This window comes from Talpa occidentalis, unplaced genomic scaffold (genome assembly GCF_014898055.3).
Source record: "Talpa occidentalis isolate TD23 unplaced genomic scaffold, MPIMG_talOcc4v2.1 talOcc4.4, whole genome shotgun sequence".
In the NCBI taxonomy this organism is placed as follows: Eukaryota; Metazoa; Chordata; class Mammalia; order Eulipotyphla; family Talpidae; genus Talpa; species Talpa occidentalis.
The window spans coordinates 115,629,184-115,644,491 of record NW_023604295.1 but is presented as its reverse complement, the minus strand read 5'-3'; the positions used below and the strand labels follow the sequence as shown (position 1 = coordinate 115,644,491).

General features: G+C 32.5%; 1 protein-coding gene across 4 annotated transcripts in view; it reads right to left on the bottom strand.

Moving 5' to 3' along the window:
- LOC119257832 (A disintegrin and metallopeptidase domain 3-like) overlaps positions 1 to 15,308 on the bottom strand; it is a 73,121-nt gene that overhangs the window by 38,913 nt on the left and 18,900 nt on the right. For 3 of the 4 annotated variants that reach the window (XM_037526105.2, XM_037526106.2, XM_037526107.2), the window contains 5 exons: positions 13,708 to 13,779; positions 12,340 to 12,506; positions 11,151 to 11,232; positions 10,154 to 10,290; positions 2,575 to 2,761 (listed from right to left, as the gene is read on the bottom strand). In XM_037526105.2, the coding sequence (XP_037382002.1) occupies positions 2,575 to 2,761; positions 10,154 to 10,290; positions 11,151 to 11,232; positions 12,340 to 12,506; positions 13,708 to 13,779 (645 nt within the window). The remainder of the gene's footprint in view (positions 1 to 2,574; positions 2,762 to 10,153; positions 10,291 to 11,150; positions 11,233 to 12,339; positions 12,507 to 13,707; positions 13,780 to 15,308) is intronic. The other variant, XM_054700901.1, reaches the window with a different exon arrangement.

The following is a 15,308-nucleotide window of genomic DNA, read 5'->3' as shown; positions in this document are numbered from 1 at the left end:
CAGAATATAAGTTTCCTGTTTTTTACCTTTATACAGTTGGCAATCACATACCATTTTGTATCTTTTTACCTTTAAAGTTCACCAATTTTGGAATGTAGAACTTTATACCAATTGCTTGCATTGCTTTTAATATTACTTTTATGGTTATTTCAGTTTATCTACCCATTCATGTCAATGACAGTTTCAGTTTCTTTCAATTTTTGACTTAATATTCAAGAAGTTAAAACTTTTCTTACACACTGCTTACATTTCTCTAGGGTATATGTCAATAAGTAAATATGTCATGAGTTCATATGAATATATAAATTTTGAACTGTAAATTTCTTACTGACTGGGTTTTCTTATGCTTGAATAGTCTTCTCATGCTTTTTATACATTTTTTATCCTTTCATCAGCATTTACTGCTGTGAACTATCAGCAATTTTTCATCAATATATTCAAAGACTCAGACGTATGCTGCTTTTCCAGTAAACTAAGTTTCTTGCTATAAGACAAGTCTTGTAATTTCTAAATGACAGTTTTATGTATGGAGTATGTGATTGAAAAGGGACACACAAAAGACTTCTTTGGAAGAAACTAGGTTTGTTTTGAGCCAAGTGCAAATTATTTAGATGTATATTAAGTATCGATTCACTACACTCTTCACGCATATTTCATGTATATATTTTGTATATATATGTATATATACAACACAGACATAATTATACATTATGTAATACATACATGAAGAAAAATATTTATTGCTATACAAAAGTGCACAATATACCCTCAAGAGAAATGACTAAAGTATATTTTAAGGAATAGAATGTAATATTAAAGGAGATTATCTCAAAAGGAAACTTTTTTGACATTCATAAATAAATAAATGGTAGGTAAAATAAAGTAACTATTTTCTAAATAGTTTTCATAGTACTATCTAATGTAAAGAGTAAAGAAAACAGAAGTGAAATATTTCACAAAAATGTTTCATAATCGGGCTGTAATCCCTGATACTTTGGTGAAAATTTGCCCTGATAGCGTTTAACATTCAATAAATATGGCAAAAATGCAAGGATAATAAAGGAATTAGAATGTTCATACCCACTAGGTCACTGAAAGTAATAGTGAAAGAAAAGAAGCAAAACACATAAATTGAACAAAAATTCAACTAAAAACAAAAGTGGCAAATGAAAATAAAAGTACAAAAATTCGGAGACATCCAAAATTATTTTTTAAATTATAGAGTGATGAGATATCTAAGAAGAGTTCCTGGAACAGAAAGAGGCCATTAGTTAAAAACAAAGGAAATCAGGAATTAGAATCAATTTTAGTTAAAATTAAATTTAGTTACTTAAGTTTATTTTATTTGAACTATAGCTGATTAAATTTAGTTATTTTAAAAAAGCAAAAGATGAATCCCAAGAAATAAGATGATGATCTTGTAAATCAAGACTGATTGAATAATAATTTAAAATTATTATTATTATATACTGAACTTGATAGTACAGGAAAACTGAATGAGAATGGAAAATATCAGAAAATACTAATTAAAGGCAGCTAATATATGCATAGACATAGATACATGATAGATAAATAAATATATGTGAGATGAAATAAGAACTAGACAGCAATGTTAAAGATAGTTATTATTCTAAGGTAAAACTTTCAATTTCTAGAAAGATACAGCAATCATAAATAAGTTCTGTACCATGTAAAACATCTTCAAAACATATAAAGCATGAATTCACTAAATTATAGTTATAATTAGGCAAATCCAGTTGTATAGTTAGAGTTATCAATATTATTACTCAAGTACTCAAGTTATCAATATTATTACTCAAGGCAATCAAAATTAGTAAAATACATAAAATTTGAATCAGTCATTAAAAAATTTTTAAGCAACTTAAGCAGAATTTCATTCTGAACAATTATTAACACCTTATATCTTCTCAAGAAAATATGGAATATTTAAAAATATCAACATTTATGAATATATGAAACAGTCATAATAAAATGTATACATAATTTATCCTACCAAATACAATTGAAAATATAAAGATAAGAGCACAAAGATAAATGTAACAATAACAAACCAATGACAATGATTCGATTCTGTTAAACCAACTCAAAATTATTTATAACTGATGTTACTCCAGATGTAAGAACTGAAATTAGGTGAAGAAGAAATAAACAATAGACATTTAATAACCAAAAGAACGATGCAGTCACAATCAGAAATTCAAAAGCTGGTTTAGGTGATGATGCACTGCTGATAATATTGAGGTTTGTAGCACAGGAAAGTGGATATTGAAAAATCCACTTTATTAATGAAAAAATATTAATGAAAAAAAATTTCATTAATGAAAAAAAATCTATGTCTTTAACTCATGCTACACTTACCCCATACCTAAACTTTTCCAGTCTTCCAAAATTAGAATGTCAGTTATTACATGCCTCAGATCTCCTTCTCTTAGATATTTATAAGAGTGCAGCATTAAAAAAAGCCCTATTCTTTTATATATCAAAAGCTATAGTTAATTATGTGAGAAAAACAAAAATAAGTCTTTAGATCAACTATTAACGTTTGTGACTAACCTGTACTGGGCCACAATCACACTCTTCTGGTAGTTCCAAAATTCCATTTCCACAAGTTGTGTTTCTTCCTTGAAAAACCCCTGTCGAAAGTGTTTGCTTCTGAAGACATTCAAATTCAGGCTGTGAAACTATATGTTTAAATTCATCCATGTTGCAACTGCTAAAAAACTTTACACCACGGGAACGTCTAAAATTAAATTACATTCCTCATATAAATGGAATAAAATCAGTGTCAAAGTAGTACCCCTAAATAAAGTGCTTTGAATTCTGTACTACTTCTGTTACAGAAGAGCCAAAGAGTGGAAAGAATTTTCATTTCTAATATAAGTTATAAATAAAAGAAGGAAGTTTCTTTTCTATTATGATTTTATATAATAAACATCTATAAAAAGAGGAAATTAAGGTGACAGGAATTGTACTATATTAAAACATTTAACACTGCTTGGTAAACACAACTATTTTTTTTAACTCAGTTTTCTTTTTTAAAAGATTTATTAATTTATGCATACAAGAGCTGGGTAAAGGCCAGGGTTGGAGGGGGGGCGGTGGGTGAGAGGATTCACCAGTGACAGAAAGGGGAAGAGAACAGGCAGACTGACTGAAATATACTGCTGAGGGGAGCAGCGAGTGAGACAGGAGAGGTCTGCTGCACCATGTGGGCCAACTCCTTGGCCAGGGATGGAACTTGTGCTACAGTGGCTGCCAAGCTTTGTAGTGCGGGGACTTAACCCCTTGCTCCAAAGGGAGACCCTACCTCATTTCTATTTTTTAAATTTTATTTATTTATATATACTGTATATCATTGTTCTTTTATTTATTTTTTCTTTTTACAATGTTTGCTTTCTTTTCTCAGGCATAGTCCCCATAGAATTTCCACTACCAAGTCACCTGTGCACCATCACCATAGTTCCTTGTGTTCTTCCTGCCCTCAGCAAACAAAACTATTTAAGTATCTCTTAGTTACTATTTTCATTCTTATTATCATATATATGTATAATCAGTATTATAAGGAGCACCAATTATGTATAAGAATATAAAATGTCCTTGAAATTTGTGTGGATAACTGAAGGAATAAAAGATAGCTAAATTTGTTCATGAAAAATCAGGATTAGGGCCTCCCTGGTGGTGCAGGGATTGAAGTCTCAGTGCTTTCATGCTATCATCAGTCACTGAGGCATGAGTTCCATCCCTGGCCAGGGAGCTAACCACCTGGAGCAGCAGACCTCTCCTGTCTCTCCTGCTGTTCCCCTAGGCATTGTATTTCAGTAGATCTGCCTGTTCTCCCCACCCTGTCTCTGGTGAATCTTCTCCTCACCCTCACTTCTGACCTACACCCTCGTTCTTGCATGCATAAATAAATAAAAATAAATCTTTTAAAAAAGAAGAAAAATCAGGATTATTTGTTTCTTGTAACAAAATGACTCAATTAAAATATCTCAACATTGATTAAATTAAATGCATAAGCCCTGGATTCTTTATTTTTAACTTTTTATTTGATATTTCTATACTTCTGTGTACTGTTTAATGTATTTTATTTCATTGAAACAATCTCACTTTTAGAAAATGATACAATATAGTCCAAAGAATAAATTATTTCCTAAAACAATTAAGACTAAGTTGCCAACAAGATGTCCTTGTAACTCTAAATACTCTAATGTATTGTTTTACATAGGAATGAATTCTCCTAAATAGACCTTTAAAAAACATGAAATAATAATAGATCACTAACATCTAATCCTACAATTACATTCAAACTCCCCCATCATCATAATATCCACACTTTCTAACAAAGTGATCCAGTTCAGGCTCAACCACTGCTTCCCCCCTTAATTGTCAGACTTTATATTAGGCGAGTACTTAAGACTACATCTTAAGCAGTCTCCTTTTATTCTATTTAGCTTCTTACTAATTCCTATCAACGTGCTGAAGGGTCAAACATTTAAGTCACTTATCTTTTGAGAGTCAGATTTATGCAACTATAGTCTTAATACTAATGGGTTACTGAGACTCTCAAATTTAATTGTCCTCAAATTTTACCCCCACCTATTGTTCTCCTTTTCTAAAATATTTGTCTTTTCGACATTTGTTCATAAGTTGTGATAACCACAACAAACTTACTAATTTTTTTAATATCTCCTTTTCTTTCCATCTCAACAAACTATTGTAGTATTTCGAGAATCATCACCTACCAAGTATAAATACATTATTGTTCCTTCTGGTATTTTACATTCATTTTTAAAGATAATTTTATTATTCACAATGCATAAACAAATGTGTTCTGCTAATTGCAAACTCCCAACTCTCACATTATGATTGCATGATCAGGCTCTTTCCAACATTTCCTATTTTACCTCCAGGACTTTTTCCCTGACACCACTGTTCCCTTGACTCAATATATTTTACTTTCTATTTCTATTATGTATAAAACATCCTATTTTTTTCTAAATTTTATTTTTACATTCCCCATACAATTACAACCCCCTTATTTTGACCCCAATCCCTCCCATCCCGCACCTTACCCCCCATAGAGTGTCTCTGGTTCATAGTTTTTTGTTGATTTTGATTTTCACTTTCTAATAGTTATTCTTTTTCCTGGTCCCTTAATTAAGTTTTCTAGATTCCTGCTATGAGTGAGATCATCCAGTATTTTTCTTTTTCTTTCTGACTTATTTCGCTGAGATTGATCCCTTCCAGCGCCATCCATGTTGCTGCAAATTGCATGTGTTTATCTTTTTGAATGCTGAGTAATATTCCATGGTATATATGTACCACATCTTCTTGATCCAGTCATCTATTTTTGGGCATTTGGGATGTTTCCAAAGCTTAGCTATTGTAAACAGTGCTGCTATAAACATAGGGGTGCAGGTGCTCTTTTGAATGGATGTTTCTGTGACCTTTGGGTAAATACCTAGGAGTGGAATTGCTGGATCATATGGAAGCTCTATGTTTAGTAGGTCCAGAAATCTCCACACAGCTCTCCATAGTGGTTGGACCAGTTTGCACTCCCACCAACAGTGCAGGAGAGTTCCTTTTTCTCCACACCCTCACCAACATTTGTTGTTGCTAGTTTTTTTAATAAGTGCCATTCTCACTGGTGTAAGATGGTATCTCATGGTAGTTTTGATTTGCATTTCCCTGATTACAAGTGATGTTGAACATTTTCTCATATGCCTGTTGGCCATTTGCATTTCCTCTTCAGAGAAGTTTCTCTTTAGCTCTTCTGCCCATTTTTTGACTGGATTATTTTCTTTGTTGTTGTTGAGTCTCATCAGCTCTTTGCAGATTTTTGTGATCAGTCCTTTATCATTAGTGTTGTGTGCAAAAATGTTCTCCCAGTCGGTGGGGTTTCTCTTTGTTTTTGTTATTGTCTCTTTTGCTGTGCAGAAGCTCTTTAATTTGATGTAGTCCCAGCTGTTTATCTTTGCCTTCACTATCACTGCTTTGGGTGATGTGTCTGTAAAGATGTCTTTGATGTGCATATCACGTAGTGTTTCGCCTATATTTCCTTCTATGTATTTTATTGTTTCAGGTCTTATGTCTAGTTCGTTAACCCATTTTGAGTTGATTTTTGTGTATGGTGTGAGGTAATGGTCAAGCTTCATTCTTTTGCATGTAGTGACCCAGTTTTCCCAGCACCGTTTATTGAACAAACTTTCTTTGCTCCAATGCATAGTTTTTGCTCCTTTGTCAACGATTAGTTGACCATAAATCTGTGGGTTTATTTCTGGATTTTCTATTCAATTCCATTGGTCTGTGTGTCTTTGTTCCAATACCATGCAGTTTTGATGATTATGGCTTTGTAGTAGAGTTTGAAGTTTGGGAGTGTGATGCCTCCATTCCCTTCTTTTTTTTTTTTCAGGAGAGCTTTGGCTATACAGGTTTTTTGGTGGCTCCATATGAATTTCATCAATAATTGCTCTATTTCTTTGAAGAATGACATTGAAATTTTGATTAGGATAGCATTGAATCTGTATATTGCTTTTGGTAGGATGGCCATTTTAATAATATTTATTCTTCCAATCCATGAGCAGGGGATGTCTTTCCATTTCTTTGTGTCTTCTTCTATTTCTTTTAACAGTGTTTTATAGCTTTCTATGTATAGGTCCTTTAACTCTTTTGTTAGATTTATTCCCAAATATTTGAATTTTTTTGTTTCGATACTAAAAGGGATTTTTTTTTGATTTCTTCTTCAGATTTATTGTTTGTGCATAGGAAGGCTACTGACTTTTGCGTGTTGATTTTGTATCCTGCCACTTTACTGAACTGATTGATGAGTTGAATTAGTTTTTCTGTGGAGTTTTTGGGGTTCTCTATGTATATTATCATATCATCTGCAAATAGTGATAGTTTCACTTCTTCTTTTCCTATTTGGTTCCTTGTATGTCTTTCTCTTGTCTTATTGCTCTGGCTAGGACTTCCAGTATTATATTGAAAAGCAGTGGTGAGAGTGGACATCCTTGTCTTGTTCCAGATCTTAACGGAAACGCTTTCAGCTTTTCACCATTGAGAATGATACTGGCTGTTGGCTTGTCATATATGGCCTTTATGATGTTGAGGTATGTTCCTTGTATCCCAAGAATTTCAAGGGCTTTTATCATGAATGGGTGTTGTACTTTGTCAAAAGCTTTCTCAGCATCTATTGACATTATCATATGGTTTTTATATTTCTTTTTGTTGATGTGTTGGATAATGTTGATTGATTTTCAGATGTTGAACCATCCTTGTGTCCCTGGAATGAATCCTACTTGGTCGTGGTGAATTATCTTACGGATACATTGTTGGATTCTGATAGCTAAAATTTTGTTGAGGATTTTTGCATCAGTGTTCATTAGGGAGATTTACTGTAGTTTTCTTTTTTTGTGTTGTCCTTGTTTGGTTTTGGTATTAGTGTAATGTTGGCTTCATAAAACGTGTTTGGTATTATCCCTTCCTTCTTAATTTTTTGGAAGAGTTTGTGAAGGATAGGCACTAATTCATCTCTGAATGTTTGGTAGAATTCGTTTGTAAATCCATCAGGTCCTGGGCTTTTATTTTTGGGGAGGTTTTTGATTACCATTTCAATTTTGCTGCTTGTAATTGGTCTGTTTAGGTGTTCTATTTCTTCTTTATCTAGCTTTGGGTGATTGTAGAGTTGTAGGAATTTGTCCATCTCCTCTAGATTGTTGAACTTGTTTCCATATAACTGTTTGTAGTAGTTTCTGATTATTCTTTTGATTTCTGCTGTGTCCGTTGTGATTTCTCCTCTTTCATTGATGATCCTGTTTATTTGTGCTTTCTCCCTTTTTTCCTTTGTGAGCCTGGCTAGTGGTTTGTCTATTTTATTGATTTTTTCAAAGAACCAGCTCTTGATTTCATTGATCTTTTGGATAGTTTTTTTAGTTTCAATTTCAGTTATTTCTGCTTTGGTTTTTATTATTTCTTTTCTTCTATTGGTTTTGGGGTTTTTTTTGTTGTTCTTTTTCTAGATCTTTGAGCTTCAAGATTAGGTTGTTTCTTTGAGTTCTTTCTTGTTTCTTGATGTGAGCCTCTACTGCTATATATTTTCCTCTTATTACTGCTGTTGCTGCATCCCATACATTTAGGAAATTAGTGTCCTCCTTGTAATTCAAGTCAAAGAATTTTTTAATTTTTTCTTTGATCTCCTCATTAGTCCAGTGGTTTACCAGTAGTGTGGTTTTCAATCTCCCTGAGGTAGGAGACTTCCTTCCCTTCTTTTTATGGTTTATTTCTAGTTTGATGCCTCATAGTCAGAAAAGATGCTTGGTATGATTTCAATCTTGGTGTATCTGTTGATGTTTGTTTTGTGACCCAGTATGTGATCGATCCTGGAGAATGATCCGTGTGTGCTTGAGAAAAATGTGTACTCAGATTTTTGGGGGTTTAGTGTTCTGTAGATGTCTGTTAAGCCCAAGCGCTCTACATCCTTATTTAGAGCTTTAGTGTCTTCACTTATTTTTTGTCTCATTGATTATCCATTGTTGATAGTGGTGTTTTTTCTGATGTCTGTTTTCAAAGATGACAATAGTTATCTGATATATTTTGGTGCTTCTTTGTTTGGTGAATATATGTTAATGAGTGTTATTTCTTCTTGAAGTATTGTCCCCTTGATCATAATGTAGTGACCATTGGGGTCTCTTTTTATCTTTTTGAATTTGAAATCTGTTTTATCTGATATAAGTATAGCTGTTCCTGCTTTCTTTTTTGGTCCATTTGCTAGTAGGATAGTTTTCCATCCTTTAACTTTGAGTCTATTTTTATCTTTTGTAGCTAAATGTGTTTCCTGGAGACAGAAAAAGGTTGGGTTTTGTTTCTTAATCCAGCCTGCGACTCTGTGTCTTTTTATTGAAGAGTTTAGTCCATTTACATTTAGAGTTAATATTGATATGTTAGCATCTGTATTTGCCATTGTGTTTGTCTTTCCTTTGATTTTATTTATTTATTGTTTTAATAATTTTTTTTGGCCTTCTTTCGTTATAATTTGTCCCTCTGATGTTCTGGCTTTAGGACTCTTTGTAGTATTTTTTGGGGTGGGGGTTTAGTCGTAATGAAATTCCAGAGTTTCTGTTTATCTTGGAAGGTCCTTATTCTTTCTTCATAGAGGAAGGAGAGCTTTGTGGGATAAAATATTCTTGGTTGGCATTTGTTTTCTTGGAGTCTGTTGACTATGTCCCTCCACTCTCTCCTTGCCCGTAGTGTTTCTTCGGAGTAGTCTGATGTCAGTCTGATTGGTTTTCCTTCGAATGTCATCTATTTCTTCCTTCTTGTCAGGTTCATTATTTTTTCCTTGTCCTGGATTCTTGGGAGCTTTACTATTATGCGTCTTGCTGTATTTTTCCTTTCATCATGGAAGTTTGGTGTTCTTCTTGCTTCTTGTATATCAATTTTCAGCTCCTTCTTCACATTTGGGAAGTTCTCTTCAATTATTTCCTTAAATATTTTCTCTGTTCCTACATCTCTCTCCTCTCCTCTGGGATTCCTATAACTTTTATATTTCTTTTCCTTGTGGAGTCAGATAGTTCCCGAAGTCTTTCTTCGGTCTTTTTCCTTCGTACTTCTCAGAGAATCCTTCTTATACCAATTCATTAGAAAGTTTCTTCTGCCTATGTATATATTATTTATTTACCTCTTAGCAGCTATCATAAGCTATATATATATATATTTGTATTCTTTTTTCCTCTTTTTAAAGTTTCTCACTCTTATTGGCCAATATGAGATATTTTGGACATGTCTCTCTTGATAACCATTTGTAAGAAAAAATAAAACAGTATCTAGGACACATTACATACTTTAAGAATGAATTAATTTCAACTCAAAACTATAACATACCCCAGAATGTCAGCATCAATATCCATTTTCTTTCATGTTATGACATTGACTATAGAACTAAAAGCAATTTTCTAAAATAGCAAATACAGATTCACTTTAATAAAATTTATAGGGATGTAAGTATTGGATAATAAGATTCAGTTACATTGAAAAATATTATGCAATGCTACAAATACGCAATGCTACAAATATTATGCAATGCTACAAATATTTCCCAAAAGAAGATAAATATTTGATAAAAATAACACCTTACATTGCCTCAGGATTCATTATGCATATAGTCCCTGGACATTCACAGTTATAGATGTCATCATAGGTTAAGCCCATATTGATTCCAAGCAATTGTGCCATAATAACTGAAAATGCCTCTGAAGATATCATCTTTGGGTACTAAATAGGAAAACATCAGAATTGTTGCCTAAGTTATTTTGTCACACCTTTGACCTTTTAAAACATATGTGTCCTTTAAATACACTTTAAGTTGAAAACTTTTAAAAGCAGCATATTATATTATGATTAAACTGTCAAGTAACAAAGAATGTGTACATCTACAGATGAATGGATAAACAAAATGCCATATAGTTAACTAAAAATTTCATTAAAAGATATTACATTTTACTTCATTCTATTATATCATACATTATATTATATTATACTATAGTGACGTATATCTTATGGTTTACTCTCTATGCTGTTTCTAAACCTTGACATCTTGAATAAAATCTAAACACAAACACGGATAATTATTCAGACATAAAAATGAAATCCTGCCATTTGCTATAACATGAATAAATCTGGATGGTACTTTGCTAAGTGAAATAAATAAAAGATAGAAAGACTAATAATGTAGTTCTTTGTTACATGTGAAATCCAAACATGTCTCATATACTGAAGAAGAGAGTGTTAACAATTGCTTCCATGGGCTACATGTTGTGAAAAATGAGGCCATGTTATACAAAAGGTACAAAGTTTCAATTACACAAGATGAAAAACTGTGATGTGTTTCACAATAATGCAGAGATACAGAACACTATTTCAAATTAGCAAGAATGGTCAATTTTATGTTGTTAATTTTACCACAATAAAAAATCCTTTAAAAATTACAACAGTTGAGTTTCAAAAATGTAAAAAAAATAAACATTTCTGAAAAGAGCATGGTAGATATAATATATGTACTTTTGTTCCTTGAAGTGGATATTAGATTTCAAAATCTAATATAATCACTTAAGAGATGGGAATAAAATCCATACCAGAGCAATTCCTGCTGCAAAGTTTGGATCACATGCTTTTCCATGATAGGTTGCTCCCACATAATTAGGATGGTCCCTATAACTAAACAGTAATTTTTGACTGTAAATAAATGCATCTTAAATTATAAACACATTTTAAGAATTAAATTTCTCGGTAAAGTTTTATTTAAAACATAATTTTTACATATCACATAATGCTTTCAATCATTTTGTATTTGAGTAATCTTTTGTTCCTACAAAGTTAAGTTTTAACATTATATACTACACAGCACAAAACCCAGTGGTACCTAATCCTTCCAAAAAATTAATCATGTTGTCACCACTATATGGACATGATTCAAAGATGTAAAATTCAGGATTGCTCATGGCTAGCATTTGCCTATAGTAAATGCTTCAAATGTGTAAAACATGTAGGATTGGAGGACATGGAGTAAAATATGTACTAGATTTACTAAAAAAGACAAATAGAAAGTACAAAGTTCACTGTGAACTTTTTAATACTTAGTAAAAGTTGTTCCTGAAACCTCAAACATGATCTTAGATTACTCTCACTGGAGATATGAGTAGATATATAAATATATTCCATATTGCTTAAGACTCTCAGAATTGTGGGGTTTTCTCATATCTAAAATAATCCAACAAGTGAAAGGAAAATCTACCTAACTGTTGAAAGATATAATGCAAATAGTTAAATAGCTATACCCTAGGTTAGTACTGAAATACCAGCAAGTAACCACATTACTATTTTAATATTTTATAGTATGATTAGCTCCATATGCAATTTTTATATTATATTAACTAATTTATATTTTACTTAATGTTACAAGACTGGTTTCAATTATTTACCTCTGGAAAAAAATCTTTAAAACTATAATAACTCCTGTTTACCTTAAAACTTTCCATATTTTTCAATTTATTACATTTTCATAGGTAAACTCAAAACTTCCCATATTTTTCAATTTATTACATTTACATTGTTAAACAGTCCACTCTGAGAATAATAATCTTTCATGATTTTAGTATCTTACATTGTTATCAGATTGTTGTATTTTGCATTTTGTCTACATGGTATTCATACAATCATATTGAGATGTCTTATTATTACAATGAATACATTTTGCATGTAATTTTGCTGGCTAAGATTTCAAATAATTTGATAAACATGTATAAATGCAAATAATATACTTACATTAATAAGTATGCCATATCACTGGACCTTTGAAACAAAAATTTTTCCTTCCATGACACAAATCTTTGTAGTACTTCATCAGCATGCCCATCAGATGAAATTTTATTTTGAGCAGACCAGATCTCCAAGGAAGATAGCATAACAGTCACATTCAGCTGAGAAAACATCTGAACACAGAAGATACATGATAAATAGTCTTTGGTAATTAAAAATACAACATTATATCACTATTATATGTTCAATGTATACTTATTTATATTTAATATACATTAAATTATTATTTTTTGGAAATGAAATCCATTGGTGGATGAAACTAACTCATAGCACTACATTTTTTATAAAAATGTAAATGCTATTTATATAAACAAAGTTGTTACCAAAATGTGTAATGTAACACGCAAATATTTTCTTCCATTTAGTAGGTTATTGTTTTATTTAATGAGTTTCTTTCACTGTGCAGAAGCTTTTTAGTCTCAATAGTACGATTTTTATTTTGCTGTGCCTTCCCTTGCCACCACAGTTGAATTTCCAAAGACACCACAGAAGCCAGTGACGTGGAGTGTCTTGTGTATGTCTTCTATGTATTATGTCTTACTCTAAATATTTAATCCATTTTGATTTAATTTTTGTCCTTGTGAGATAATGGTCTAGTTTCATTCTTTTACATGTAAATACCCAGCTTTTCCAACACCATTTGTTGAAGAGAATTTTCTTTCTCCATTGTAGGCTCTTAGCTGCTTTATTTTAAATTAAATGTTCCTAAAGTGTGGGTTTGTTTCTGGGTTTTCAACTTTATTTCATTGGTCAGTGTCTATTTTGACCCAACACCATACTGTTTTGTCATGTGTTTTGATTACTATAGCTTTATAGTCTAGTTTGAATTCTGGAGGGGACTATGCTAGTGAAGTAAGTAAGAAAGAGAAAGTCAAAATACCAGATGGTTTCAGCCAGTATTGAAATATAAAGAAACAAAGATAGCAAATGGAGTATGGTAACATATACCAGAAAAGGTGGGATCATACATTTCTGAGTCATCTACAATGATATAAATTAGTGTTACCTTAATAAAAAAATAAAATAAATTTTATCTATAAAAGAAATTATATATGTAAAAAAAGGAACAAAGCAAAACAAACTAAAACAAATCCTTGAAATCTGACTGCAGAATTGAGTCCGCCAAAAGGGTAAGAAAAATGGGAGAAGGGGGCCTAATGGACTGGTGGAGAATTCTTGAATCGATGATTTGACCATGGGTATGGCAGCATGTATTCAGGGAGCTGTGAATCTCTACCCATGAATTCATGCACTGTTGTGAACCATTATCTCAATAAAAATAATTTAAACAAATGTTATATGTAATATACTTACAGTATTGATAATACTAAATATATAAACAACTTTCTCAGTTGCAACTGCCACTTCAGAGCCCATATAATCATACTGAAAAACAAATATTGTTCTTAATTACTAATGGAAATTACTAAACTACTACATTTTATTTTTTTAATTCTTTTTTTTTTAACATTTATTTTTATTTATTTATTTATACAAGCACTGGGTATAGTCAGAAGCATGGGAGGGTGAGAGAATTCACCAGAGCCAGAGCGGGGAGCAGAGCAGGCAGAAGGACCGAAGTACACTGCTGAGGGGAGCAGCGGGTGGCAGGAGAGGTCTGCGGGCCATGTGGGACCCTCCTCCAGTGGCTGGGGAGCAGCCGGGATCGAACCAGCGCTGCAGAGGCTGTGGGCAGCTTCGCAACCCAGCGCTCAACATCTGCGCCACTGGGGAGGCCCCTAAACTACTACATTTTAAATGGTCAAAAAATATAAAATGCTAAAACAATGCAGTGCTCAAGCAAAAGGAGAAAAACAGAACTGAGATTTCTCAAGTACTTAGTAAATTTTAGATATGAATTAAAAACTTTTTAATTTTTTTAACACTTCTTTACCTTACATTAAAGTCTGTTTACATCTCCCTAACCCACTAGACTAGGAACTCCTAAATGGCAAGGTTTCTAAAACATTTCTGTATCATCAGACCTTAGCATTTGATATATACTCAAAGGTTTTGGTTCCTTCCTGTATTAAACATAACACTTCCTACCTTTGTCATGCTGCCATCTTCATTAAGAATAACAAATCAGTTACTTGGTATCTTCATCTGTAAAGGCTTCACTTATACACCACTTACTTTTGAAAATGTACTAGGAAATCATTACCCGTCACTTAGTTGCTCTGATACTTACACTTGTCTCATTATGTGTTAGCTGAGGGTTTCTCTGTACCCCACCAGACTATAAAATCATTTCCCCCCCTTTTTAAATGGTGGCAGTAGAGAACATAAAAGCAAAAAGGCATAATGAGAAATAAAATTTTTTCCCTGCCAGGGAAGAAATAGAATTGTGATATTAAAGGGTATGAACATTTTAAAAACCTTTGATTTTTGCCAAATCGCCTTCATAAATTGTGTTGATCAACACTTCACCAATTGTATGTGAATGGCAAAATATAATTTTTCTATCTTTGCCAACTCGAGTGGCAAACAGAGCTGTCTCATTTTATTGTGCATTCCTGTATTACTGATAGAACTTCTATTTTTAGTCCTGCATATTTCTTTTATTGTGAATTGTGTGTTAATGTTCTTTCTTCTGATTGCTGTTATCACTTTATTTCCTGCCCATTGGCAGACACCTGAGATGCCTCCCACAATATTGCTCTTAAGTGTTACTTCTATTATATTTGTTTGAGAGTTCTACTGAGGTTAGTAGATGATGGACTATTTGTGAGACCCTGTTAGATGGTCTGAGCTCTGGCTTCTTCTGAAACGTGCTATAGGGGGCTCTATAGCCTCCAAAGGACAGTGCTGCTCAGGGGCGGTTCACTGGATTCTTCACCCACACGCATAGCTGCAAGACTACTCAGGCTCAGGAAACAAAAACAATGTGGTTTATTTAACAAATGAGAAATGGG